The sequence below is a fragment of the Lepus europaeus genome, chromosome 15 (genome assembly GCF_033115175.1).
Source record: "Lepus europaeus isolate LE1 chromosome 15, mLepTim1.pri, whole genome shotgun sequence".
NCBI lineage: Eukaryota > Metazoa > Chordata > Mammalia > Lagomorpha > Leporidae > Lepus > Lepus europaeus.
Genome location: NC_084841.1, coordinates 261,376 through 286,093, shown reverse-complemented (window position 1 = coordinate 286,093; position 24,718 = coordinate 261,376). Strand labels below are relative to the sequence as shown.

The 24,718-nt window shown below is 60.9% G+C and overlaps 1 protein-coding gene across 1 annotated transcript in view; it reads right to left on the bottom strand.

Annotated features, from left to right (window-relative positions):
* The window catches only part of AHRR (aryl hydrocarbon receptor repressor), an 87,048-nt gene that overhangs the window by 16,867 nt on the left and 45,463 nt on the right, over window positions 1-24,718 (bottom strand). Inside the window, exons 6-8 of the mRNA XM_062211783.1 lie at window positions 5,839-5,928; window positions 3,703-3,832; window positions 3,143-3,279 (exon numbers count right to left, since the gene is read on the bottom strand). Of these exons, the coding sequence (XP_062067767.1) occupies window positions 3,143-3,279; window positions 3,703-3,832; window positions 5,839-5,889 (318 nt within the window). The 5' untranslated portion in view covers window positions 5,890-5,928. The remainder of the gene's footprint in view (window positions 1-3,142; window positions 3,280-3,702; window positions 3,833-5,838; window positions 5,929-24,718) is intronic.

Here is a 24,718-nt window from a genome sequence, read left to right as displayed (position 1 = left end):
GAGCAGGTGGGGGATGACCTGGGAGCACAGAGCAGGTGGGGGATGACCCCGGGAACACAGAGCAGGTGGGGGATGACCTGGGAGCACAGAGCAGGTGGGGGATGACCTGGGAGCACAGTGCAGGTGGGGGATGACCCCGGGAACACAGAGCAGGTGGGGGATGACCTGGGAGCACAGAGCAGGTGGGGGATGACCCCGGGAGCACAGTGCAGGTGGGGGATGACCCCGGGAGCACAGTGCAGGTGGGGGATGACCCCGGGAACACAGAGCATGTGGGGGATGACCCGGGAACACAGAGCAGGTGGGGGATGACCCGGGAACACAGAGCAGGTGGGGGATGACCCCGGGAACACAGAGCAGGTGGGGGATGACCTGGGAGCACAGAGCAGGTGGGGGATGACCTGGGAGCACAGTGCAGGTGGGGGATGACCTGGGAGCACAGTGCAGGTGGGGGATGACCCCGGGAGCACAGAGCAGGTGGGGGATGACCCGGGAGCACAGTGCAGGTGGGGGATGACCCCGGGAACACAGTGCAGGTGGGGATGACCTGGGAGCACAGAGCAGGTGGGGGATGACCCGGGAGCACAGTGCAGGTGGGGGATGACCTGGGAGCACAGTGCAGGTGGGGGATGACCTGGGAGCACAGTGCAGGTGGGGGATGACCCCGGGAACACAGTGCAGGTGGGGGATGACCTGGGAGCACAGAGCAGGTGGGGGATGACCCCGGGAGCACAGTGCAGGTGGGGGATGACCTGGGAGCACAGAGCAGGTGGGGGATGACCCCGGGAACACAGTGCAGGTGGGGGATGACCCGGGAGCACAGTGCAGGTGGGGGATGACCCGGGAACACAGTGCAGGTGGGGGATGACCTGGGAGCACAGAGCAGGTGGGCGATGACCCGGGAGCACAGTGCAGGTGGGGGATGACCCCGGGAAAACAGTGCAGGTGGGGGATGACCTGGGAGCACAGAGCAGGTGGGGGATGACCCGGTGTCACAGTGCAGGTGGGGGATGACCCGGGAGCACAGTGCAGGTGGGGGATGACCCCGGGAGCACAGTGCAGGTGGGGGATGACCCCGGGAACACAGTGCAGGTGGGGGATGACCTGGGAGCACAGAGCAGGTGGGGGATGACCCCGGGAACACAGTGCAGGTGGGTATGACCCGGGAGCACAGTGCAGGTGGGGGATGACCTGGGAGCACAGTGCAGGTGGGGGATGACCCCGGGAGCACAGAGCAGGTGGGGGATGACCCCGGGAACACAGAGCAGGTGGGGGATGACCTGGGAGCACAGAGCAGGTGGGGGATGACCTGGGAGCACAGAGCAGGTGGGGGATGACCTGGGAGCACAGAGCAGGTGGGGGATGACCTGGGAGCACAGAGCAGGTGGGGGATGACCTGGGAGCACAGAGCAGGTGGGGGATGACCTGGGAGCACAGAGCAGGTGGGGGATGACCTGGGAGCACAGAGCAGGTGGGGGATGACCCTGGGAACACAGAGCAGGTGGGGGATGACCTGGGAGCACAGAGCAGGTGGGGGATGACCCCGGGAGCACAGTGCAGGTGGGGGATGACCCGGGAGCACAGTGCAGGTGGGGGATGACCCCGGGAGCACAGTGCAGGTGGGGGATGACCCCGGGAACACAGTGCAGGTGGGGGATGACCTGGGAGCACAGAGCAGGTGGGGGATGACCCCGGGAACACAGTGCAGGTGGGTATGACCCGGGAGCACAGTGCAGGTGGGGGATGACCTGGGAGCACAGTGCAGGTGGGGGATGACCCCGGGAGCACAGAGCAGGTGGGGGATGACCCCGGGAACACAGAGCAGGTGGGGGATGACCCCGGGAGCACAGAGCAGGTGGGGGATGACCTGGGAGCACAGAGCAGGTGGGGGATGACCTGGGAGCACAGAGCAGGTGGGGGATGACCTGGGAGCACAGAGCAGGTGGGGGATGACCTGGGAGCACAGAGCAGGTGGGGGATGACCTGGGAGCACAGAGCAGGTGGGGGATGACCTGGGAGCACAGAGCAGGTGGGGGATGACCTGGGAGCACAGAGCAGGTGGGGGATGACCTGGGAGCACAGAGCAGGTTGGGGATGACCTGGGAGCACAGAGCAGGTGGGGGATGACCTGGGAGCACAGAGCAGGTGGGGGATGACCTGGGAACACAGTGCAGGTGGGGGATGACCCCGGGAACACAGTGCAGGTGGGGGATGACCTGGGAGCACAGAGCAGGTGGGGGATGACCTGGGAGCACAGAGCAGGTGGGGGATGACCTGGGAGCACAGTGCAGGTGGGGGATGACCCCGGGAGCACAGAGCAGGTGGGGGATGACCTGGGAACACAGAGCAGGTGGGGGATGACCCCGGGAACACAGTGCAGGTGGGGGATGACCTGGGAGCACAGTGCAGGTGGGGGATGACCCCGGGAGCACAGTTTAGGTGGGGGATGACCCGGGAGCACAGTGCAGGTGGGGCATGACCTGGGAGCACAGTGCACGTGGGGGATGACCCCGGGAGCACAGTGCAGGTGGGGGATGACCCGGGAGCACAGTGCAGGTGGGGGATGACCTGGGAGCACAGTGCAGGTGGGGGATGACCTGGGAGCACAGTGCCGGTGTGTCTGGTAGGAAGTCTGAAGTGGTTGTGGAATCCTTGACTTCCTGTGCAAGATTGTGGTCTCCCAGGTAAGGAGCTGGGTCAGGGTCCTTGTGGGATGAGCAAAACCCAGGAGGGTGGCAGGAATCCGTTCACAGCCGCCGTCGCTGATTTTGGGGACAGCCCTGAGACCTGGGAAGACCCAGTTCTGAGGCCTGGACCTGGGAGGTCGGCGGGGTCTGGGATGTGGGGCTCTTGGTCCCAGGAGGATGCTTCCGCACTTTCAAGAGAAACAGTGGGAACAGAAGAGGGGAGACCCCAAGGGTCCATTTGGAAGAAAAGGGGCGGGGCTGGAGGCCAGGCAGCAGTTGTGGGCCTTGGACACGCGTGCCAGTCCTAGGGCCATGGGTGGGTGGGAAGAGGAAGTCTTAGAGAAAGGCTGCAGGGCCCTGCCCTGCCTGCGCGGGACGCCTCCCGCATCAGCCCTGCTGTCCCCTCCCACCCTGGACGGAGCCCAGGCCCACTGCCAGCGGCCCCGCAGGCTCACCAGGAAGCCCGAGGTGCTGTCCAGCAGGCAGCGCACTCGGCAGACGAAGCAGCGAGTCAGGAAGGCCGCGAACTCGGCGGGCGCACTCCGACCCCCGTCCTGGGCCCCGAGCAGCCGCCCCAGCACGGGGTCCTCTCCTGTGGGGGAGACCACACATGCAGGTGAGCCCCCAGCCCTGGCGCTGCTCCGCCTTCTGCAGCTCCGTTGCTGAGCACCGAGCGATCCCACCCTTGCTTGGCTGGCTTTGCTCCTCGTGTTCGGCCGCGTGAGCTGAACGTGCTGTTGTCCGGGCTGGGGTGGGCGCTCTACCTCCAGCGATCTACAACCTCCTCCCTGCCCTGCACCCGGTGCCCTCACAGCCCCCCCGACACCCTCCAGGGTGGGGTGCCCAGTGCAGGGGCAGCCAGCCCTGCATGGGCAAAGGCCTCCACGGGCCTCCTCGGGTCGCCCTGTGTGCTCCTGAGGGGGGGTGGCCGAGGCCCTGCCTGGCAGAACAAAGGAGCCTCCCACAGACCCTTGTGGGTGGTGGAGGGGCCTTTGCTGGCAGCACTGTGACCCACCTGCCTCAGCAGCCAGGGGCTGCCCGGTCACCGCCTGCGGAGGGTCCATGGCCCAGTGCAGCTGCCGGCAGAAGTCCTGACGGTCGTCCACGTGGATGTAGTCATAGATGTTCTGGTGCATCACGTCCGTCTGCAAGGCAGCAGCGAAGCCCTTTTGCCCCGCCCGGAACATGTTTCCCCATCCCAGGGGTCAACAAGCACAAGTGTCTGGGCCCACCTGCCCGATGCAAGTCCCATCTGGGAGGCAGGAGCTCGGGCTGGAGGGGCCGCCCTGGGGGCCTGCTGGCCGGATGCCGCTGCTGCAAGAACCCCCGTGCTTCCCTGGTGGACTGGGGCACACAGGCTGGCTGGGCAGTGTCTGAGTCTTCAACACCCTGACCGGGAGCAGGCATCCACCCCGGCCCGGCCCTGGGTTCGGACCACAGATGCCCTGAGGCTGATGATTTTCCTGGCCCTGGCCTCTTGCCATCATTGTGCGTGTGTACATGTGTGTATGTGCGTGCATGGCTGTATGTGTGTGTGTTCATGGCTGTGTGTGCATGGCTGTGTGTGTGCATGGCTGTATGCGTGTGCATGGCTGTGTGTGTCTCTGTGTGTGTATGGCTGTGTGTGTGCATGGCTGTGTGTGTGGCTGTGTGTGTCTGTGTGGCTGTGTGTGCATGGCTGTGTGTGTGCGCCTGGCTGTGTGTGTGTGAATGGCTGTGTGTGTGCGCCTGGCTGTGTGTGTGTGCATGGCTCTGTGTATGCATGGCTCTGTGTGCACATGGCTGTATGCGTGTGCATGGCTGTGTGTGTGTGAATGGCTGTGTGTGTGCGCCTGGCTGTGTGTGTGCATGGCTCTCCATGTACATGTGAGTGGCTCTCCGTGTACATGTGAGTGGCTGTGTGTGTACTATGTGCATGGTTGTGCATGCATACATGTGTGTGTGGCTGTGTGTGTCTGCGTGGCTGTGTGTGTGTATGTGAATGGCTGTGTACATGAGTGGCTGTATGTGTATGTGTGCGTGGCTGTGTGTGTGTATGTATGCATGGCTGTGTGTGTGTATGTGAATGGCTGTGTACATGAATGGCTGTATGTGTATGTGTGCATGGCTGTGTGTACATGTGTGCATGGCTGTGTGTGTATGTGCATGGCTGTGTGTGCATGTGCATGGCTGTGTGTGTACATGAGTGGCTGTATGTGTATGTGTGCGTGGCTATGTGTACATGTGTGCGTGGCTGTGTGTACACGTGTGGTTTTGCACATCCAGGTGTGCACATGCATGTGCATGCACGTCGTGTTCTCCCCGGTCTGTGGAGCTGTCTTGCTGACCCACTGTCATCGGTGGAGCTGTCTCGCTGATCTACTGTCATCTGTGCAGATGCAAACATCGGCCATGCCCTGCTTGCCCCCTCCCACGGACTCAGACACAGCCCAGCACCCAGCACCCTCCTCCTAACACTGTCCTGCTGTCCTGGAGAGCTGACCTGTGAGCCCCGTGCCGTCGGTGAGACACCGGGCGTGGCCCTGCTGAGGCAGCTGCAGCAGGGTGACTTGCACGTGGACAGTTTTGTGTGGCCGGGGAACGATGCTATAAATATCCAAATGAAAACAGCATCCCCACCCTGACCTGTCACTTCCAGTGTCCACCTGACACGTGTGAGGTAGGAGGTAGGACTCTGCTCACATGGGGATTTGGCCCCCAGCTCCACCTCCCTACAAGCTCCATGTCCAGTGGTTGTGTGCGCCCAGCCCCCTGCCCTGACCACCGAGCCTCACAGGACCCCTTGTGTCTATATTGGGAGCCCACAGCCCCCATCTTGCTCCCCTCTCTGGATGGCCGGGACACCCTGGGCTCCTGGCATTTCCATGTGGATTTTAGGGTCATTTGCCAAAGCCCAGCACCAGGCCATTCAGCCTCTCCTGCTCTCTCGTACCTGATGTGTGGAAAATGGGGATCTGTCATCGTGGTCTCAGCAGACCCCCCAGCAGTGTGAGTCTCCCCTCATCCCCACATGCCCACCCCTCACACCTCACTCCCAGCCCCAAGGCCACCCTGGACAAAGCTGGGCAGGGAAGTCTTATCTGAGACAGCCTAGTGGACGGCAGCCGTTTCTAACTCCTGAAATCAGCAGACATCGACAGATGTGACGGACCTGGTGGAAGCCCAGGTAGTCCACGATGGTCGCCGACGCGTAGAAGATCATCCCCTCGGCGCTCACCACCAGCGCGAAGCCGTCCAGGGACTGGAAGAGACGGGGGAGGCTGTGGCTCATGGGGAACAGTGCCCAGACGCGCCCTCTCTGCTGACCGCTGACCACACAGGAGGCAGCAGGTGGTCCACATGGCCACACACACTGTCATCCGTCTAGTGGCCATCAGGGCCGGGGCTGACGGATGGATGCGTCGTCAGCAGAACAGGAGCTTCAATGGGGCAGACCCCAGCCCACCAGGCTTTCTCCTACTCGCTGTTTTAGAAACTAAGAAGAAAGTTCCTGAGCGTTTGTCCTGAACACTGCTGAACTTTTTCTTTCTATCCTGGAATAACCACAGTTTCTCTTCAGTCTACTCTTGCATGTACAACATAAATTCTGTGATTTTCTTATGTGTTCTTGGAGGTGATTGACGGAAGAGCTAACCATCCACGGGGCAGGCATTTGGGCAGCAGTCGAGATGGTGCTTGGGACCCCCGCATCCCACGTCAGAGGCCTGGGTTCGACTCCTCCCTCTGCTCCCAGTTTCTGCTTCCTGCTGATGAGCACCCTGGGAGGCAGCAGTGAGCTCAAGTGCTTGGGCCCCTGCCACCCACAGGGGAGCCCTGGACTGAGCTCCTGGCTCCTGGCTTTGGCCTGGCCCAGCTCCAGTGTTGCGGGCATCTGGGGAGTGACCCATGGGACAGATGATCTGTCCGTGTCCCTCTCTCTGCCTTTCAAATAAACATTTAAAAAAATAACAGGGGGGCCGGTGCCGCGGCTCACTAGGCTAATCCTCCGCCTTGCGGTGCCGGCACACCGGGTTCTAGTCCCGGTCGGGGCGCCGGATTCTGTCCCGGTTGCCCCTCTTCCAGGCCAGCTCTCTGCTGTGGCCAGGGAGTGCAGTGGAGGATGGCCCAAGTCCTTGGGCCCTGCACCCCATGGGAGACCAGGAGAAGCACCTGGCTCCTGCCTTCGGATCAGTGTGGTGCGCCCGCTGCAGCGTGCCGGCGGCAGCGGCCATTTGGGGGTGAACGAACGGCAAAGGAAGACCTTTCTCTCTGTCTCTCTCTCTCACTGTCCACTCTGCCTGTCAAAAAAAAAAAAAATACCAGGGGGGCCGGCACCGTGGCGTAGCGGGTAAAGCCGCCGCCTGCAGTGCTGGCATCCCATGTGGGCACCAGTTTGAGTCCCAGCTGCTCCTCTTCCGATCCAGCTCTCTGTTATGGCCTGGGAAAGCAGTAGAAGATGGCCCAAGTCCTTGGGTTCCTGCACCCGCATGGGAAACCTGGAAGAGGCTCCTGGCTCCTGGCTATGGATTGGTGCAGCTCTGGCCATTGCGGTCAACTGGGGAGTGAACCAGCAGATGGAAGACCTTTCTCTCTCCCTCTCTCTCTCTCTACCTCTCCTTCTCTCTCTGTGTAACTCTGACTTTCAAATAAATAAATAAATAATTCTTAAAACAAATACCATGAAATTTGCAGGAAGCTTCTCTCTTTATTTTGGAGTCAGGGAATAATCATCATAACGGGCCAGCCCTCCACGTCTCTGACAGTCATCTAACGGGCCAGCCCCCCACGTCTCTGACAGTCATCTAACGGGTCAGCCCTCCACGTCTCTGACAGTCATCTAACGGGCCAGCCCCCCACGTCTCTGACAGTCATCTAACAGCCAGCCCCCCACGTCTCTGACAGTCATCTAACGGGCCAGCCCCCCACGTCTCTGACAGTCATCTAACGGGCCAGCCCCCCACGTCTGACAGTCATCTAACGGGCCAGCCCCCCACGTCTCTGACAGTCATCTAACGGGCCAGCCCTCCACGTCTCTGACAGTCATCTAACGGGCCAGCCCCCCACGTCTCTGACAGTCATCTAACGGGCCAGCCCCCCACGTCTCTGACAGTCATCTAACAGCCAGCCCTCCACGTCTCTGACAGTCATCTAACGGGCCAGCCCCCCACGTCTCTGACAGTCATCTAACAGCCAGCCCTCCACGTCTCTGACAGTCATCTAATGGGCCAGCCCCCCACGTCTCTGACAGTCATCTAACAGCCAGCCCCCCACGTCTCTGACAGTCATCTAACAGGCCAGCCCCCCACGTCTCTGACAGTCATCTAACAGCCAGCCCCCCACGTCTCTGGGCCCACGTCTCTTTCTGGTTCCATGTCTCTGGGCCCACGTCTCTTTCTGGGCCCACATCTCTGGGCCACGACTCTTTCTGGGCCCACGTCTCTGGGCCCACATCTCTGGGCCAACATATTCAGGGTGGGGACGGACGATGCGGTCCTTGACAGCCAGCTTCACCTCCCAGATTGTGTAGCTCGGGTGCATTTTGGGGAGACAGTGGTGAAAGGGTTCAGGTGTGCATCAATCACTGGATGTCACATGTTCACATGTGTGTCGATCACTGGACATCATGTGTTCACATGTGTGTCAATCACTGGACGCCACATGTTCAGGTGTGTGTATCAATCCTTGGATGCTGTGTGTTCAGGCATGTGTCAATCATTGGATGTTATGTGTTCAGATGTGTGTCAACCACTGGATGACATGTATTCATATGTGTGACAATCCCTGGGTGTCATGTGTTCACATGTATGTCAACCACTGGTTGCTGTGTGTTCAGGTGTGTGTCAATCACTGGATGAAGCATATTCCACATGTGTGTCAACCATTGGATGTCACATGTTCACATGTGTGTCAATCACTGGATGCCGCATGTTCACATTCGTGTTAATCACTGGATGTCATGTGTCTGCATGCTTGTCAACCACTGGGTGTTATGTGTTCACATGTGTGTCAATCCCTGGATGTCATGTGTTCACATGCATGTCAACCACTGCATGTTGTGTGTTCAGGTGTTCATTTGTCTCACGTCAACTCCAGAACCTTGAAGCATTTTCCAGAATGCATCTGCTGCACCCTGGGTGTCCATGCATGTTGCCCGGTGTCCTGTGATGATTGAATCTGAACAGACTCTTTGCAAAAAGAAGAGTGACATCCAGCATGCACACAAAGGCCTCAGGGCGCCGTCCTGCGTGCAGCAGCATGGTTAGCTCAGGAGGGCAGCACTGTCCTCGGGGAGGACCAGACGCATGGCGGGGCGGGGGGGGGGGGGTCTGGTGCTGCGATCACTTTAGAAAATGTCACTGAGGCCGGCACTGTGGCGTAGCAGGTAATGCCGCCGCCTGCAGTGCCGGCATCCCATATGGGCACCGGTTCTGTCCCGGCTGCTCCACCTCTGATCCAGTCTCTGCTGTGGCCTGGGAAAGCAGCAGAGGGAGACCTGGAGGAAGCTCCTGGCCTCGATCAGCCCAGCCCTGGCTGTTGCAGCCATTTGGGAGTGAACAGCGGAGGGAGGACCTCTCTTTCTCTGTCTTGTTCTCTGCCTTACAAATAAGTAAAGACAAATTTATATGAAAATGCTAATAGGCCCCAATTTCACATTAGGAAATAACACATCAGTGACCAAGCGCACTTACCCAGGAAGGCAAGGCTGGCTCAGTGTTAGAAATGTGTTAATGTTGCAGACCACAAGCACAGATCTAAGGAGAGAGGTCTGATGACCATCTGCACGATGGCAAAAAGCTTTCGTCAAAATCCAAGTCTCACCCCCATGGGCACATCCAGGAAACGGCCAGGCTGGGCACCTGCCTAGCACGAGTGCGTGTGGCACAGCTCACGCCCATGCAGCGGCTTCAGAAGCACACCAGCAAGGCGCCTCCTGTGAGGCCAAGAAACCAGGCAAGGGGGCCACTCTCACCCCTCCTGGGGGCGTAAAGTATGGCCCCCAAACACAGCACCCCCTGGCCGAGTCGACAGCCTCGCTGGGACACAGACATACCTGTGTATTTATCTACATTTGTGGCCACTGCCCACTGCGGCACTGGCCGCCTGGCCCTCTGTGGCACTGTCTGCACGGATGCTGTTGCCGAGGCATCAGCTGACCCTCGGAGACCAGGCCCTGAGAATGGGACAGGGACGCTGCTGCATCTGCAGATGCCATCGCCATGTTGTCTGCACGCCCAGAGAATCAGGGACAAAACAGTTCAGATGTGTTCGCTATGCTATGAACTCACGAATATCAACAGCCTGCACGTCCAAGAAAACGCCCAAATTCTGCTCCTAGACACAAGCTAACAAGATACGCAAAGCTGGGGCTGGTGCTGTACCATAGCAGGTAAAGCCGCCGCCTGCAGTGCTGGCATCCCATCTGGGCGCCGGTTCGAGTCCTGGCTGCTCCACTTCCAATCCAGCTCTCTGCTGTAGCCTGGGAAAGCAGTAGAAGATGGCCCAAGGCGTTGGACTCCTGCACCCACGTGGGAGACCCAGAAAAAGCTGGCTTTGGATTGGTGTAGCTCCAGCCACTGCGGCCAACTGGGGAGTGAACCAGTGGATGGAAGACCTCACTCTCTCTCTCTGCCTCTCCTTCTCTCTCTGTGTAACTCCAACTTTCAAATAAATAAATAAATATTTAGGGAGGGAGGGAGGGAGGGGGAGAGAGAGAGAGATGCAAGGCTGCATCTGGGATAGGGGAGCTGGCCCTGGACCCGGAGTTCACAGGTGCACCAGGCACTTGCAGGCACAGTGCCCCCCTGCTTGCTGGGAGCAGCACGTCCACACTTCAGTGCCGGACATGGCATCAGGCCTGTGTCATCGCTGGTGGGCACTGGTGCTCGGACAGATGTGTGACAGACTCAGAGCACAAACACGGGCTTCACCAAGCGAAGGTGCCACCTCCGTCCTCGAGGCCAGCATGGGCTTCCCGGCAGGAGCACACCTGCGGACTGCACACCGCCACGCCTGCTGCCAGGCATGCCTCGCCCCGCTGCCTGTGGCCACTGCGGCTCCTGCTCCCAACACACGGGGAATCACTTTGCTGTTGCTCTCTGCTAGGTCCCCTCCAGTTTCCCAGGCCTCACAGAGCCAACTGGCTTCCATGCCTTGGGATGGTTTGAAGAGTTGGGTATTTTCTGTTTCTTAGAAATTTCCCGGCCGGCGCCGTGGCTCAACAGGCTAATCCTCCGCCTTGCGGCGCCGGCACACCGGGTTCTAGTCCCGGTCGGGGCACCGATCCTGTCCCGGTTGCCCCTCTTCCAGGCCAGCTCTCTGCTGTGGCCAGGGAGTGCAGTGGAGGATGGCCCAAGTGTTTGGGCTCTGCACCCCAGGGGAGACCAGGAGAAGCACCTGGCTCCTGCCATCAGATCAGCGCAGTGCGGCGGCCATTGGAGGGTGAACCAACGGCAAAAGGAAGACCTTTCTCTCTGTCTCTCTCTCACTGTCCACTCTGCCTGTCAAAAAAAAAAAAAAAAAAAAAAAAGAAATTTCCCAACGTTTGCTTATAAAAGCGAGAGGACCGACCTCTGCCTCTGGTGTTCCAAGGCTTCTCCCCACTGCCTGACCAGCTCATCCATGAGTGTGAATCCCAAACTGGACACCCGCCTAGGACGTCTGTCCGACGGGGCAGAGTCTGGGGCTCACCAACCTTGTTTCCTGATGTGGGGAACGAAACGCAGAGCAACCACTCACAGAGAGAACGTGGCCCCCGGGGGAAGGCTGAGACCTCAAGGGCTGGTGTGAGCCTTGTGGCCGTGGCTGCCCACTAGGGGTCAGGAGCACTGGCCGGCTGACGGCTGCCTTCCAGACAACACTTCATCTTCTCTCTGCTTTGTTCCTGTTCACTGGGCTGTAGATCTGCTCTGCTGGTGCCTTGGGGTGCAGGAGAAGCGGGCATCTGACTGAGACCCAGACCGGCCCAGAGCTCCCGACTCTCCCTACACAGCTGGTGCCTGGCCCAGGCTCCCAGCCTAACCACAGCCGTCACAGACACGGGACAGAAACCCTTGTTGAGGCCCTCGTTTGAGTCCATGACTGCTGAGACACTGTAGCTATGCACAGAGCGTCAGAGCGAGGTGTGGGCAGGCAGCTGGGTCTCCTCAGGGGCTGTGGCTCCAGCCCTGGCCAAAGGCAAAACCCATCATGCCCAGGCCCCTTGTCCCTCATCCCCCTGACCCAGCTGGGACAGTGCATTTTAGAGGAGGTTAAGTTGTGATAAAACACAGAACACAAAGTCCACCACATTCACCACTCAGAGTGGACACTTCTGTGGTGCTGACGTATGTCCACGGGCCAATGCAGCCAGCCCCTCCCGGCCCTGCACAGCCCACTGGGTGCCTTGCTCAGGTGGTGTCACAGTGTCAGGAATGCCACTGGGCACAAGGTCACCAGGGTCACGGTGATGCCACTCCTACTTGTCCCTCCGCGCACCTCTCAGCCTCAGTGGGTCTGGCAGCTTCTGTCCCCATGTGAGTGGACCCTGCAGCTCTCTGCCTGGCCTCCTCCAGGGTCACCCGCGTCCTCGCAGAAGGCAGACTCCCGCTTTCCCATGGCTGCCTGGTGGCCACACACTCATCCACCAATGGACACCCGCCTGGGAGTGCAGCAGCCCCTCAGCAGGGGTCTCGGGGCCTTGGATGCCCACCCAGAGGAGGGACTTCTGGGCCATGGGCGGGGCTGCTCTCTCAATTCTGGGGGACACGAGCGCCCTCTCCCCTGCACCCAGCCCGCGTGTCTCAGGTGTTTGATGACAGCCGCCCTGCACTTGCAGTAGGGCCCCCAGTGGCTGACCCTGCGGTGGCTGACCCTGTGGTGGCTGACCCCGAGGGTGGCTGACCCCGAGGGTGGCTGACCCTGCGGTGGCTGACCCTGCAGTGGCTGACCCCGAGGGTGGCTGACCCTGCAGTAGCTGACCCCGAGGGTGGCTGACCCCAAGGGTGGCTGACCCCTGGTGGTGTGAAGGTGGGAGGGCGGGCACTTCTGCGTCCCCGCCTGAGGGAGACTGTTCCAGTCCTTGGCACATTTTCAAACCAGGTTGTTTGTGTTCCTGCATCAAGTGGTTTCATTGTGGACGTCACCCCTGTAGCACACATATTTTCTCCCGTTCTGCAAGCTCTCCGCCCTCTGCTGATTGGTCCCTTGCTTCTCAAGGCTTCGTGTAGCCCCGCTGTGGGCTCCTGCACCCTGTGGCTGCTCCCGTCACCAGGTCTTGGTGAGCTGGGGCCGCAGTCGGGAGAGGACTGCTCTTGCCTGCGATCCTGGCCACACAGAAGGCGTGCAGGAGCCTGGGGGGCCCAGGCTGCTCTCTGCCGCCCCTCAGAGCTACCCAGGCCTCGGCTTCCAGGGATGTCCTTCAGCGCTCCATGCCTGTGCTGGGCCCTGCTTGGGTGAGGCCTGGGCCATGACAGGGGGCAGGAGTGGACTGCCCACAGCCGTGCACAGGCGGGGGCTGGGCCGAAGCAGCCCCATGCTCACCGGGCAAGGCCACCATCACCATGGTGCCCACACCTTAGGGGCCAGAACAAGGTCTCAGGATGGAGGGGCCCGATCACAGAGGACCCCAGGCTGGCACTGCCCACCCACCAGGCTGCTGCAGCCCCTCCCCGTCCTGGGATCTGGGCAGAGCCAGGGTGGGCTGACGCTGGGGTGCACAAGGCACCAACTGCTGGCAAACACCGCTCGGCTCGGCCACGGCAGAGACAGCGTGAGTGAGGTGAGGACCCACAGCAGTGCCCGGGCTGTGGTGAGGGAATGGCCTTGGGGTCTGGCTTGGGGTCCACGCCAGGCCTCGGCGACCACAGGCCTGTGCAGGTGTGCGGCTGGCAGTGCCGGGCAGCCCGAGGGCGGAAGCTGGCCCCGTGGCCGGCTTGCCGGCTCCCACGCTGCCTGCCCCAGCTCAGCTGCCACGTCCTGGTGATGCCCTTCTAATAATAGTTCAAAGACCAAAGGCATTTTCAAGCCTTGAGAACATAAAATGCCTCCTTAAAAAAGACTTTATGAGATTAGTCACAACCAAAAACAACCTTCGTTTTAACTCACAAGGCAGAGTTTTTTTAAAGACCATAAAAATGCCGTTTGTGGAGTCATATGGATTCAATATCGGACTCCGAGCTGCAGGACCGTGGCCAAGGCCTCCCCACGTGTGAGGCCATCCTCCAAGTATGCACGCCGGACACTCGCCGGCTTCTCTCCCTCTCTGAATTCTACAGCAGGTTTTTTTTTTTTTTTTTAATTTGGTACATGGAAAATGAGATCACATTTTCAAATGGAAAAAGGGTCTGGCATCCAGGTTCAGGCTGCACTTTCTCCTGGGGAGGGTCACGTCTGGACGCCACGGAACACTGCACCTGCCCCTCAGAGGGCACGGGGAGGGGCCCGCCGGCCCGGGCAGGGCCTGAGACCAATGTCCTCACAGAGCTGGGACTTCCTCTGGCAGCCTGTGACTACCCCGATCCCTTCCAGTCCCATGGCAGGAAGAACGGCCAGCGAGGACTTCAAAGGGTATTTCTGTCAAGGTCACGGCCGAAGGAGAAACGGAGGGGAAAGCGGTGACTGTCCCTGCTCCTCCTCTGAGCAAAGGAAACCGAGTGCCGGCTCCCCGGGGAGCAGTTGCCACGGCGACACAGCAGCACACCGAGGCCAGTCACGCGAGCGGGCACCCGGCCGGCGGCAGGGCAGCCGGCCCGGCCTCCTGGAGCCAGATCACTCGCGGGCCGCGCCATGGGATTTGCGTGCGAGTCCCGACTGGCTGTTTACAGCTCCCACAAACAGTAAACTCAGCCGTCCACAGCCCCCAGAGCAGTCATGGCACGTGGAAGCTTCTGGAAGACAAGGTTGCCTGACAGTGCTGTGGCCACTGAGGCACGGGCAGGTGCGGCCCCCGGGGGCCCGGCTTCTCGGGAACAGAGCTGAGTCGTTACACCAGGGTCTGCTTCCTGAACACGGACACCCGGCGAGACACTCACAGGGGCCGGGGGTGACTGTGACACCTCAGGAGCCCTGCCAGATCCAGGCCCCCGCTGACCCCTCCGTCTTCAAGCGTGTCCTGTGGACACTGTGGACGTCACCCCTGTAGCACACAGATTTCCTCCCATTCTGCAAGCTCTCCACCTTCCTCTGATTGGTCCCCTGCCTCCAAGGTCTCAGCCTCTAGGGTTGGGGGCTCAGAATCTGCCTCGGACAGGCGTCCAGGCCTCTCCTCTGCACACAGCACAGGACAAAGGTAGTTTTCCCAGCCAGGGCGGCCTGGGCCAAGGGCCTCCTGGGAAAAACTTCATCACCAGGTGCCTCTGGCTGCTCCCTCCTCAGAAACAACGACCAAGAGACCTGCCAGTTGCTGGGGTGGGTGGTCCTGGTGAGGGGCGGTCCACGGTGGCACAAGGGCCAGGATCTCCCAGGGACCCACTCTCCCAGGTTCTGGCAGGGACCCCTGTGGCCAGGGGCGGCCCACACAGGCACCAGCCCTGGGGAACTCACCGAGCCCTTGCAAATGGACAGGGCTGCGGTTTCATAGAGCACAGCGGATCACTGGGCGAGAGGCAGGGTCAGCGAGTGGACCGACCATGAGTGTCCAGCACTCAGGGAGCGGACTGACCACGAACACCCAGCACTCAGGGAGTGGACCGACCACAATCACCCCGCACTCAGGGAGTGGACCGACCACGAGCGTCCAGCACTCTGGGAGTGGACCGACCACAATCACCCAGCACTCAGAGAGTGGACCGACCACGAGCGTCCAGCACTCAGGGAGTGGACTGACCACGAGCACCCAGCACTCAGGGAGTGGACCGACCACGAGCGTCCAGCACTCAGAGAGTGGACCGACCACAATCACCCCGCACTCAGGGAGTGGACCGACCACAATCACCCCGCACTCAGGGAGTGGACTGACCACGAGCACCCAGCACTCAGTGGACCGACGGTGAGTGTCCAGCACTCAGGGAGTGGACCGACCACGAGCGCCCAGCACTCAGGGAGTGGACAGACCACAAGCACCCAGCACTCAGGGAGTGGACCGACCACAATCACCCCGCACTCAGGGAGTGGACCGACCATGAGTGTCCAGCACTCAGTGGACCGACGGTGAGTGTCCAGCACTCAGGGAGTGGACCGACCACGAGCACCCAGCACTCAGGGAGTGGACCGACCACAATCACCCAGAACTCAGGGAGTGGACCGACCACGAGCGCCCAGCACTCAGAGAGTGGACCGACCACAATCACCCCGCACTCAGGGAGTGGACCGACCACGAGCGTCCAGCACTCAGAGAGTGGACCGACCACAATCACCCAGCACTCAGGGAGTGGACCGACCACGAGCGTCCAGCACTCAGAGAGTGGACCGACCATGAGTGTCCAGCACTCAGGGAGTGGACCGACCACGAGCACCCAGCACTCAGGGAGTGGACCGACCACGAGCGCCCAGCACTCAGGGAGTGGACCGACCACAATCACCCAGCACTCAGGGAGTGGACCGACGGTGAGTGTCCAGCACTCAGGGAGTGGACCGACCACAATCACCCAGCACTCAGGGAGTGGACCGACCACAATCACCCCGCACTCAGAGAGTGGACCGACCACGAGTGCCCAGCACTCAGGGAGTGGACCGACCACAATCACCCCGCACTCAGGGAGTGGACCGACCACGAGCGTCCAGCACTCAGGGAGTGGACCGACCACGAGCGCCCAGCACTCAGGGAGTGGACCGACCACAATCACCCCGCACTCAGGGAGTGGACCGACCACGAGCGCCCAGCACTCAGGGAGTGGACCGACCACAATCACCCAGCACTCAGGGAGTGGACCGACCACGAGCGCCCAGCACTCAGGGAGTGGACCGACCACAATCACCCAGCACTCAGGGAGTGGACCGACCACGAGTGCCCAGCACTCAGGGAGTGGACCGACGGTGAGTGTCCAGCACTCAGGGAATGGACCGACCACAATCACCCAGCACTCAGGGAGTGGACCGACCACAATCACCCAGCACTCAGGGAGTGGACCGACCACGAGCACCCAGCACTCAGGGAGTGGACCGACCACGAGCACCCAGCACTCAGGGAGTGGACCGACCACAATCACCCCGCACTCAGGGAGTGGACCGACCACAATCACCCAGCACTCAGGGAGTGGACCGACCATGAGTGTCCAGCACTCAGGGAGTGGACCAACCACGAGCGTCCAGCACTCAGGGAGTGGACCGACCACAATCACCCAGCACTCAGGGAGTGGACCGACCATGAGTGTCCAGCACTCAGGGAGTGGACCGACCACGAGTGCCCAGCTCGCACCTGCTCCCTCCAGGCTGCAGGCCTGGGGCCTCACAGCGACCGTGCACTCTGGCGCTGCTGAGTGGAGCCCTCCCTGGTGAACGTCTGCTCGGCATCACTGGGTCGTTGGTTTCCATCTGCCTAGCCCTCTGAGAAAAGCTGCTGCAGAGGCATTGTGGGCAACGGGGTAATGTGAGCAGCCTCTCAAGAGAAAGCAGGAAGCCTGGGTTGGGCCGCTAGAGTCAGCAGGGAGCTCTGGATGTCAGAGCACTCTCCAAGGGAGCCGGGCAGGCCCCCAGGGTCAGCCATACCCAGGTATCAGCCCTGCCACCCTCATCCCCACTCTACCCACTGGCCCCTGCTGGCCCTGTGCCTCTGCATCCAAGGGGGTCAGGCCCTGAAGTGGGGCCCCAAGCACCTCGGTCTGGGCCTCAGCCTCATCCTGGGGGGCTGGGACCCTTGCCCCTGGGCTGCACCCTTGCCCCAGCCACCCCTGGTGGTCGATCCTGGACCCAGGCAGCCCCTGCCTTCTGGTCTTCAGTTCTCAGGCCTCAGACCCGCCCCTCCTGGCCTCAGTCCTGGAGGGCTCGTGGCCTGGTCACCAAGGGCCCCTTAAAGCCACTGGAGCAGAGGAGGCCGGGAGGCAGTGTGTCCACCCCGCGCTGATCAGAACAGCGCCCCTCCATGGAGCACCTGGAGCTCCCAGCACGGGGCAGGGCCTGGCGACGTCCTGTCCTGTGAAATCCCGAAGGGGAAGAGGGGCCTCGGGGTCTTCCTCTGGAAGAGCAGAGGCCTCGCCGTGAAAAAGCCGCCCGCTGCCTGCCCGTCAAGCGCTGGGCACATCTGGCTGCTGGGAACCACTCAGGAATTTTGTGGCGGTTTCTCCAGAAGCCATGCCAGCACAGCAATGCCGCTCAGTGTCTGCTACGTGGCCACGTGGCTCGGGGCTTCCTGACACTCAGGGCTGTACTCACAGCCACTTCTGTGAGACCCTAGCTCGGTGCCTGTGGGTGCGGGGCCAAGTCAGGATCCAGCAGGTAACCCTGCCTGAGCTCCTGGAGCAGCCAGCATGGGCCGGAGCCACTGAGCCAGCCACCGAGCCAGCCACCGAGCCAGCCACTTCCTACCATGACCCCGCCCCCACAGCAGCCTTCTTAAATGGAGGACCCTGTCGAGGACCGGCACCTGCACACTGCATCTCACCAGACAGCTCTGCTCCTCCTCCTCCCCCAGGGCCTGGGACAAGGCCTGCCTGGGGGGACAGCAGCAGGTGGTCAGGAATGGGGGAGGCTGATGCAGGCCGAGCTGCCCCTGGCACCCCCTCCCTCCTTCCTGGGCAGCCCCGGCCAGAGTGACCCTCACAGGGCTCCTTCCCAGAGGCTAGCCACTAACAAGGAACCTTGGCCAGTCTGGCCATCTGCCCCCCAGCAAGCCTCAGGCAGGGCAGAGCCAGCCCTGTGTCCCCAGTTCACATGCCAATCACAGCACCGGATCTGCTGCACAAGAACCCACACCCCGGTCAGCCTGGGAGCAGAACGAGCCGCGGCAACACTGGGAAGGCATCTGGGCTGTGGGCAAGGCGCTGAGACCCACATCCGAGCGGCGGTTGAATTCCCACCTTAGCTCCTGGCTCCGGCTTCCTGAGAACACAGGAGGAAGCGCAGGGGACGGCCCACCCACACGGGGGACCCCATTGGGCTCCAGCTCCTGCTCTTTTGAGCACTTGGGGACACAGGACATCTCTGTGTCCAGGGCTTTTTAATGGACACAAATAAACACTCGTTTCTTTCAGAAAAGGAAAAGGTGAGCTAAAGACAGCTGGCTCTGCAGTTGGGCTCCGTGGTGATTTTTAAAGAGAACATCAGAGGCAGAGGCAAGGACGCCAAGCGCCCCAGAGAGCAGGGGGTGGCGACAGCGACTGGACCCGTGGGTCCCGCGGCAACACTGGGCGCCGGGACAACCCCCTCCACGCATGCATTTCCATGTGCATGGACCTTAAAGTTTTCTGCAACAAAGTCAATTTATCTTTTAATTCCATTTTCCATGAACTTGTTGAAGTACCCTTATATTTCTGAAGGAAAAAGGAAAAAGCAGCTTTGACCCAAACCTGAAAGTAAATGGTATTTTCTAGCCCCAAGTGGAGACCTCAGGGGACCTGGGAGGATGCATCGAGCAGAGAAGCCCAGGAAGGGGCCCAGGCCTGGAGGGGACTTCAAGAACGAAGATGAAAGCCTGACATCCAGGTGGGACTTTCTGGCAAACGCAGAGCCAAGGCGGAGAGGGGCCGGGGCCAGCTGACCCCGCGGGAGCACAGACCCGGGCCCTGGCGCCAGCCACAGGTTGGCGGCATCGGCCATAAGGGGCTGGGGCCAGCTGACCCCATGGGAGCACAGACCCGGGCCCTGGCGGCAGCCTAGCTGGGGAGAGTGGGGGAAGACAGGGAGGGCGCCACACACAGGCTGTGAGGATGCAAGGCAGCCAAGGCCCAGTCTGCCTCTGCCTGCAGGAGGCTGAGGAAGAGGAGGGGGCTTGGAGACCAAGGGCTGGCAAAGACGTAGTGCACGGCGGGCAGCAACCTCGGGAAACAGGAGCCAAACGCCCAGCACAAGCACACTCCCCACGCAAGCCGCTGGCTTCCCTCACCCGTGCCCACCACACGCCCCACCTCCGGCGCCGCCCCGTGCTGCAGCCTGTCCGCCCTGGGCTCCTCTGAGAAGTGCTGCTTCTCTCACGTGCAGTGCTCCGCAGAGCCAGGCACAACGCGCTCTGCTTGCCTGAGGTTGACGCGCTTTTCAACAAACGTGTTTAGCCTGAAGAATCCACCGCAGCTCCTGGCTCTGCCGGCCTCAGTCCCTGAGCCGCGGCTTCCGTGCCTGGTCCTGGTGCAGACTCCAGGGCCTGCCGGAGACGCTGGCGGAGAGGAAGCAGGGGCTTGGGCACTGAGTGCCGGCACCGCCTGCGGTCCTTCCCGACCCACTGTCTGCGGTGCAGGTCTGAGACCCCCGCTCCCGGGAGCCCCTCCAGTCACCCTGGATCTCTCCGGATCGCTGAGGGCGCAGCCTCGCGTGGGGCTGCCAGCCTTCCCGACTTTTTCTCTTCTTTGCTCTTCTCTCCTGGGGAGATCTCCTGACTGCAGCGCCCATGCTCTCGCCGTATTTGGGGGTCCTGCACTCACACTTTTGGTCTGACTCTTGCTGTCCCTCTGGGCTCCTGGTTCCTCTCAGAGACCCTCAGCTGTCCCGTGCATCCCAGGACGAGGCAGCCACGCGTGGCCTCCTCCCTCTGCAGCTGTGACTTGCTCCCTTCTCTCACACCAGCTTCTCTCCTGCAGATTCCAGCCCAGGGGCAGGCGCCCTGGCAAACCTTGTCCCACACCAGAGTGCAGGTTAGAGTCCAGGCTGCTCAGTTTCTGACCCAGCTCCCTGCTAATGCACCCTGGGAGGCAGCAGGTGAGGGCTCGAGTGCTGGGGGCCCTGCCACCCACACGGGAGACCCAGATTCAGTTCCTGCCTCCTGGCTTCAGCCTGGCCCAGCCTGCCTGCTTTGTGCACTTTTGGAGCGAACCAGCAGATGGAAGCACAAAGCACAATCAGCGGATCAACCGCTCTCTTTCAAGTTGATGCAAATGAACACGTAAAAGGAAGCAGCCTGGTGCACGCTCAGTTTTCACGGCAGTGCCATGTGGCTGACGGGCAGGCAGGCCTGAGGCAGCCTGTGCAGTGGGTTCTGGCCGGAGGCCTCCCCAGAGCTCACAGAGCCCCCGGGCTGGGCTCCCGTGGCCCAGCCACAGACCCCCTTCCGTGGCCAGCACTGTCCTAATTACCTTCAGAACATGGTTGAACGGGGTTTCCCGAGCATCCCTACCTCGGGGCTGCCTCCAGGTACCTGGGCCGGGGGCTCCCTGATGCTGTGCTCTGAGCCCAGGGTTGGCCCCAAATGACGTCTGCATGGCTCTCTCCTCTTATTTGCAGGGATGCTGTGTGACATTGCAAAACAGCCACTGATGCTGAGTTCACGGCTTCTTCCCTTTGAAATCTGTGATGCCACTTCTGTCCCTCAGCCTTCACCACCCCCGTCCACCCAGCTGGGCCCCTACCAACGCCATGGCCTAGCTGGTGGGAACCGTTTTCCTGCCAAGGGCCATTCTGGTCTTTATCGTGTCATTTGCAAGCCACAATGATCAACCTAAGAACAGGCCTGCTGCAGATGCTGACTGTGGTGGCCTGGGCAAGGCCGAACCACAGGACCACCACGGCCTTGCTCGGCCCACAGGCTGTCCCCCACCCATACTCCCTGGACAGCTGCCCTGCCCAAGGCAGTCTCCCCAAGGAGCAAGGACGTGGCACCCTCACAGGTGCACCCAGGCACGTGTGGCCCTCCTCCACAGCCCCCACGCAGCCCCGGCCCAGACCCCTGCCCAGCAGCAGCTGCCTGGTGCCTCTGCCCGCCCCCCCCCCCCCCCACTGGACTCCACTTCGTCACCCGTGTGAAATCCGTGGAGGAGATCCTCCTGGGCTCTGGCTTTGTGGTGAGAACTGGTGTCCGCAGCGTCCAGCCTGGGCTGCAGCGCCCTCCCACAAGCTTCCTGTTTCATGGCGGCCAGCAGGAACTCGATCTCCGTGCTGCGGCCCTCAGAGTGGGCACACACCGCGACCAGCGCAGCCCTCCCCGCTGCTCTGGGCTTTGAAACTGAAACCCCAGAGTCTCTGTGGGTCTAGACAGTCACGGCACCGACTGCTACCCAGGGGTGTCTCGGGCCTGGTCCTGGAGGAGGCTGATGGTGGGATGAGGCCCTCGGCTTGGATACCAGCCCTGCACGGTGCGCCAGGGTCCACCACAGGCTGGGACCCCCGGTTTGGAGGAGGCCCTGCCAGGCCGGCCTGACCCCTACTCCCTCCAGGAGTCCCTGGGAGAGGCCCTGAGAGCCGAACTTGGGGCGCAGTCGCAGACCCTCAGTCTCTGAGGGGATGACAGGGCTGTCGGAAGGCCGCCTGTTCCTAGTGGAACTCAGGCCACTGCAGTGCAGGATGGGGTCTGCCCCACCCCTGAGCCTCTCCAGCCTGAACAGCTGCCCCCCAGCCTGCTGTGAGCTGGAGTCATTTGGGCAGGACAGTCATGCTGGCTGAAGTGTCCCCAAACCCAGTGTCTCCGAACCTTAGGTTGCCCTTGCTTGTGAACAGGGGTGTGGAGATGTCACTCGGGTGGGGGTGGCCCAGGCCCCTTGCGTGGGGAGTTCTCCCTGCTGGGGCCACAGGACCATGGGCAGCACTTGGCCCTCAGCCCTGGGACACGGCGCTGTCAGGGGCTCCATGCAGGGGTTTGTGAAGGAGGCCCCAGGCAGCCCCCCAGCAGCCCCCAGCTCTGGCAGGTTGGGACCTATATGTTATAATCCTAAAAAACAATGAAATGAAACACACACCTGAAATCCAGTGGGCAGGCTAAAATAGAATTCTAATAAATACACGCACAGCCAAAAAGAGGGCACAAAACATGAGTGAGGAGAACAGAAAAACAAAAACAAAAGCAATAAACCTAACTCCAGCATCAGCAGTCACCCCAGCAGACGCGGGGCCTGCAAGCGCAGCCGGTCAGACGCAACCACGCTTCCCACTCAGCGCCAAGGGCGAGCACGGGGTGGGCGTGCTGGGAAGCCGTGATCACAGGGGAGCGCGAAAGTGCAGACGTGGGACAGGAGAAGCCGCACGAGGGACTGATCGCGCGGAGAAACATACTGACTGCGTGAGCACGCGCCCTACGTCAGAATCCCGCAGCACACGGGGCAGGAGAAACCAGGTCCAGGACAGCGCCTGAGGGTGGCGGCAGAGCCCCGCACCCACGGCGGAACTCCCAGCTATCCGCACCCAGGGCGGAACCCTCTCCCCGCGGCCGCAGCGTTGCCCTACACATGTACAGGAGTAGCCATCTTCAAGGAATCTAAAGGATCCCACTCCTTGGGGCGGCGCGGCGTTTGCGTGATGGCGAAGCCGCCGCTTGAGATGCCTGCAGCCCAGTCACAGAGCCCGGGTTTGCGCCCCAGCTCTGGAACCTGCGCTCCCAGAGGTGGCAGTGACGGCCGAGTACTGGGGTCCCTGCCGTCCCAGTGGGAGACCCGGATGGAGCTCCAGGCTCCAGGCTCCAGCCCGGGCCAGCCCAAGCCCAGCCCCGAAGTTGTGGGCCTCTTTTCAAGGGATCTTCTACTGGTCTCAGTGGCAGCATCAGTGCTACACAGAGAAAAGAGCAGGGACGCAGATCCCCCAACAAGCTGGTGTTAGCTGGCAATCACCCACAGCCGCTGGGGCTGGGGCTGGGGTGCCGCAGGCTAAGCCTCCACTGGCGATGCCAGCAACCAGTATCAGAGCGCTGGTTCCAGTCCCAGCTGCTCCATTTCCAATCCAGCTCCCTGGGGGTGCACCTGGGAAGGCAGCAGGTGATGGCCCAAGTGCTTGTGTCCCTGCACCCAGATGAGAGACTCAGATGGAGCTCCAGGCTCCTGGCTTCAGCCTGGCCCAGCCATCCAGGGAGTGAGCCAGCGGATAGAAGTTCTCTGTCTCTCCCTCTCTCTCTGTCACTCTGCCCTTCAAATAAATAAATAAATCTTAAAGGGGGGGGGACTACCTATCTTTCAAGAACATAGACACAAAAAAATCCCACAGAAGTCTCAAACTGAACCCAGTGATGGAATGCAAGGTTGGCTCAGCATTGGGAAACCACTGTAATTCACACTATTACCAGCCTGAGGAGACAAGGAAAGAGCATTTTACAAACCGTACCACCTATTCATAGGAAGACCTCGCAGCGAGTAACAGAAGTGAAATTCCTCCTCCATCTGACATGAGGCATCCGTGGAAAACCTCAAACACAAACAAGCTGGCATCGTCATTCTCGCCGAGGTTCCCCTGCCCTGCGGGACGTCCGGGGATGCAGTGACGGCAGACACACACCTTTCTCCACTCTCGGAAGACACGGGGGTCCACGTGCAGAAGTCCCACAGAAGCCATTAACACTTGGAAGGGCCGGTGCTGCGGCATGAAGGTTAAGCCACGGCCTGCAGTGCTAGCATCCCACATGGGCGCCAGTTCTAGTCCAGGCTGCTCCACTTCCGATCCAGCTCTCTGCTATGGCCTAGGAAGGCAGCAGAAGATGGCCCAAGTCTCTGGGCCCCTGCACCCATGTGGGAGACCCGGAAGAAGCTCCTGGCTCCTGGCATCGGATCGGCCCAGCTGAGGCTGTTGTGGCTGCTTAGGGAGTAAACCAGCAGATGGAGGACCTCCCTCCCTCTCTCTCTCTCTCTCTCTCCCTCTCTCTCTCTCTCTGTAACTCTGCCTTCCAAAAAAAAATTATAAAGGACACTTCAAGAGCTCCCGTGGGGTTAAAAAGGTCAGAGAAGGTCACCTTGGAAAGTGGCTGTGTTCTATATACTAGCAATGGACAACTGGAAACTGAAATTTAAGTCTCCCTTCCGATAACAAAAATAGGAACTATTTGGGCATTGGTTTAATACAAATATACAGGCACTGCATGCTGAACCAGAAACACGGTGACACTCAGAGGCCCCTGCTCGGTGTTTGGGAGAAGCAGGGTTGTCAGGATGGGAATTCTCCCCAGATCCAATGACTGCTTCAACAAATGCAGGGAAAAACCAACAGGGATTTTTGTAGGATCAATAATCTAATGCTAACCTGCATAGAAAAAGAAAGGATTTGGAAGGCAGGAAGATTGAGAGACAGAAAGAGATCTTCCA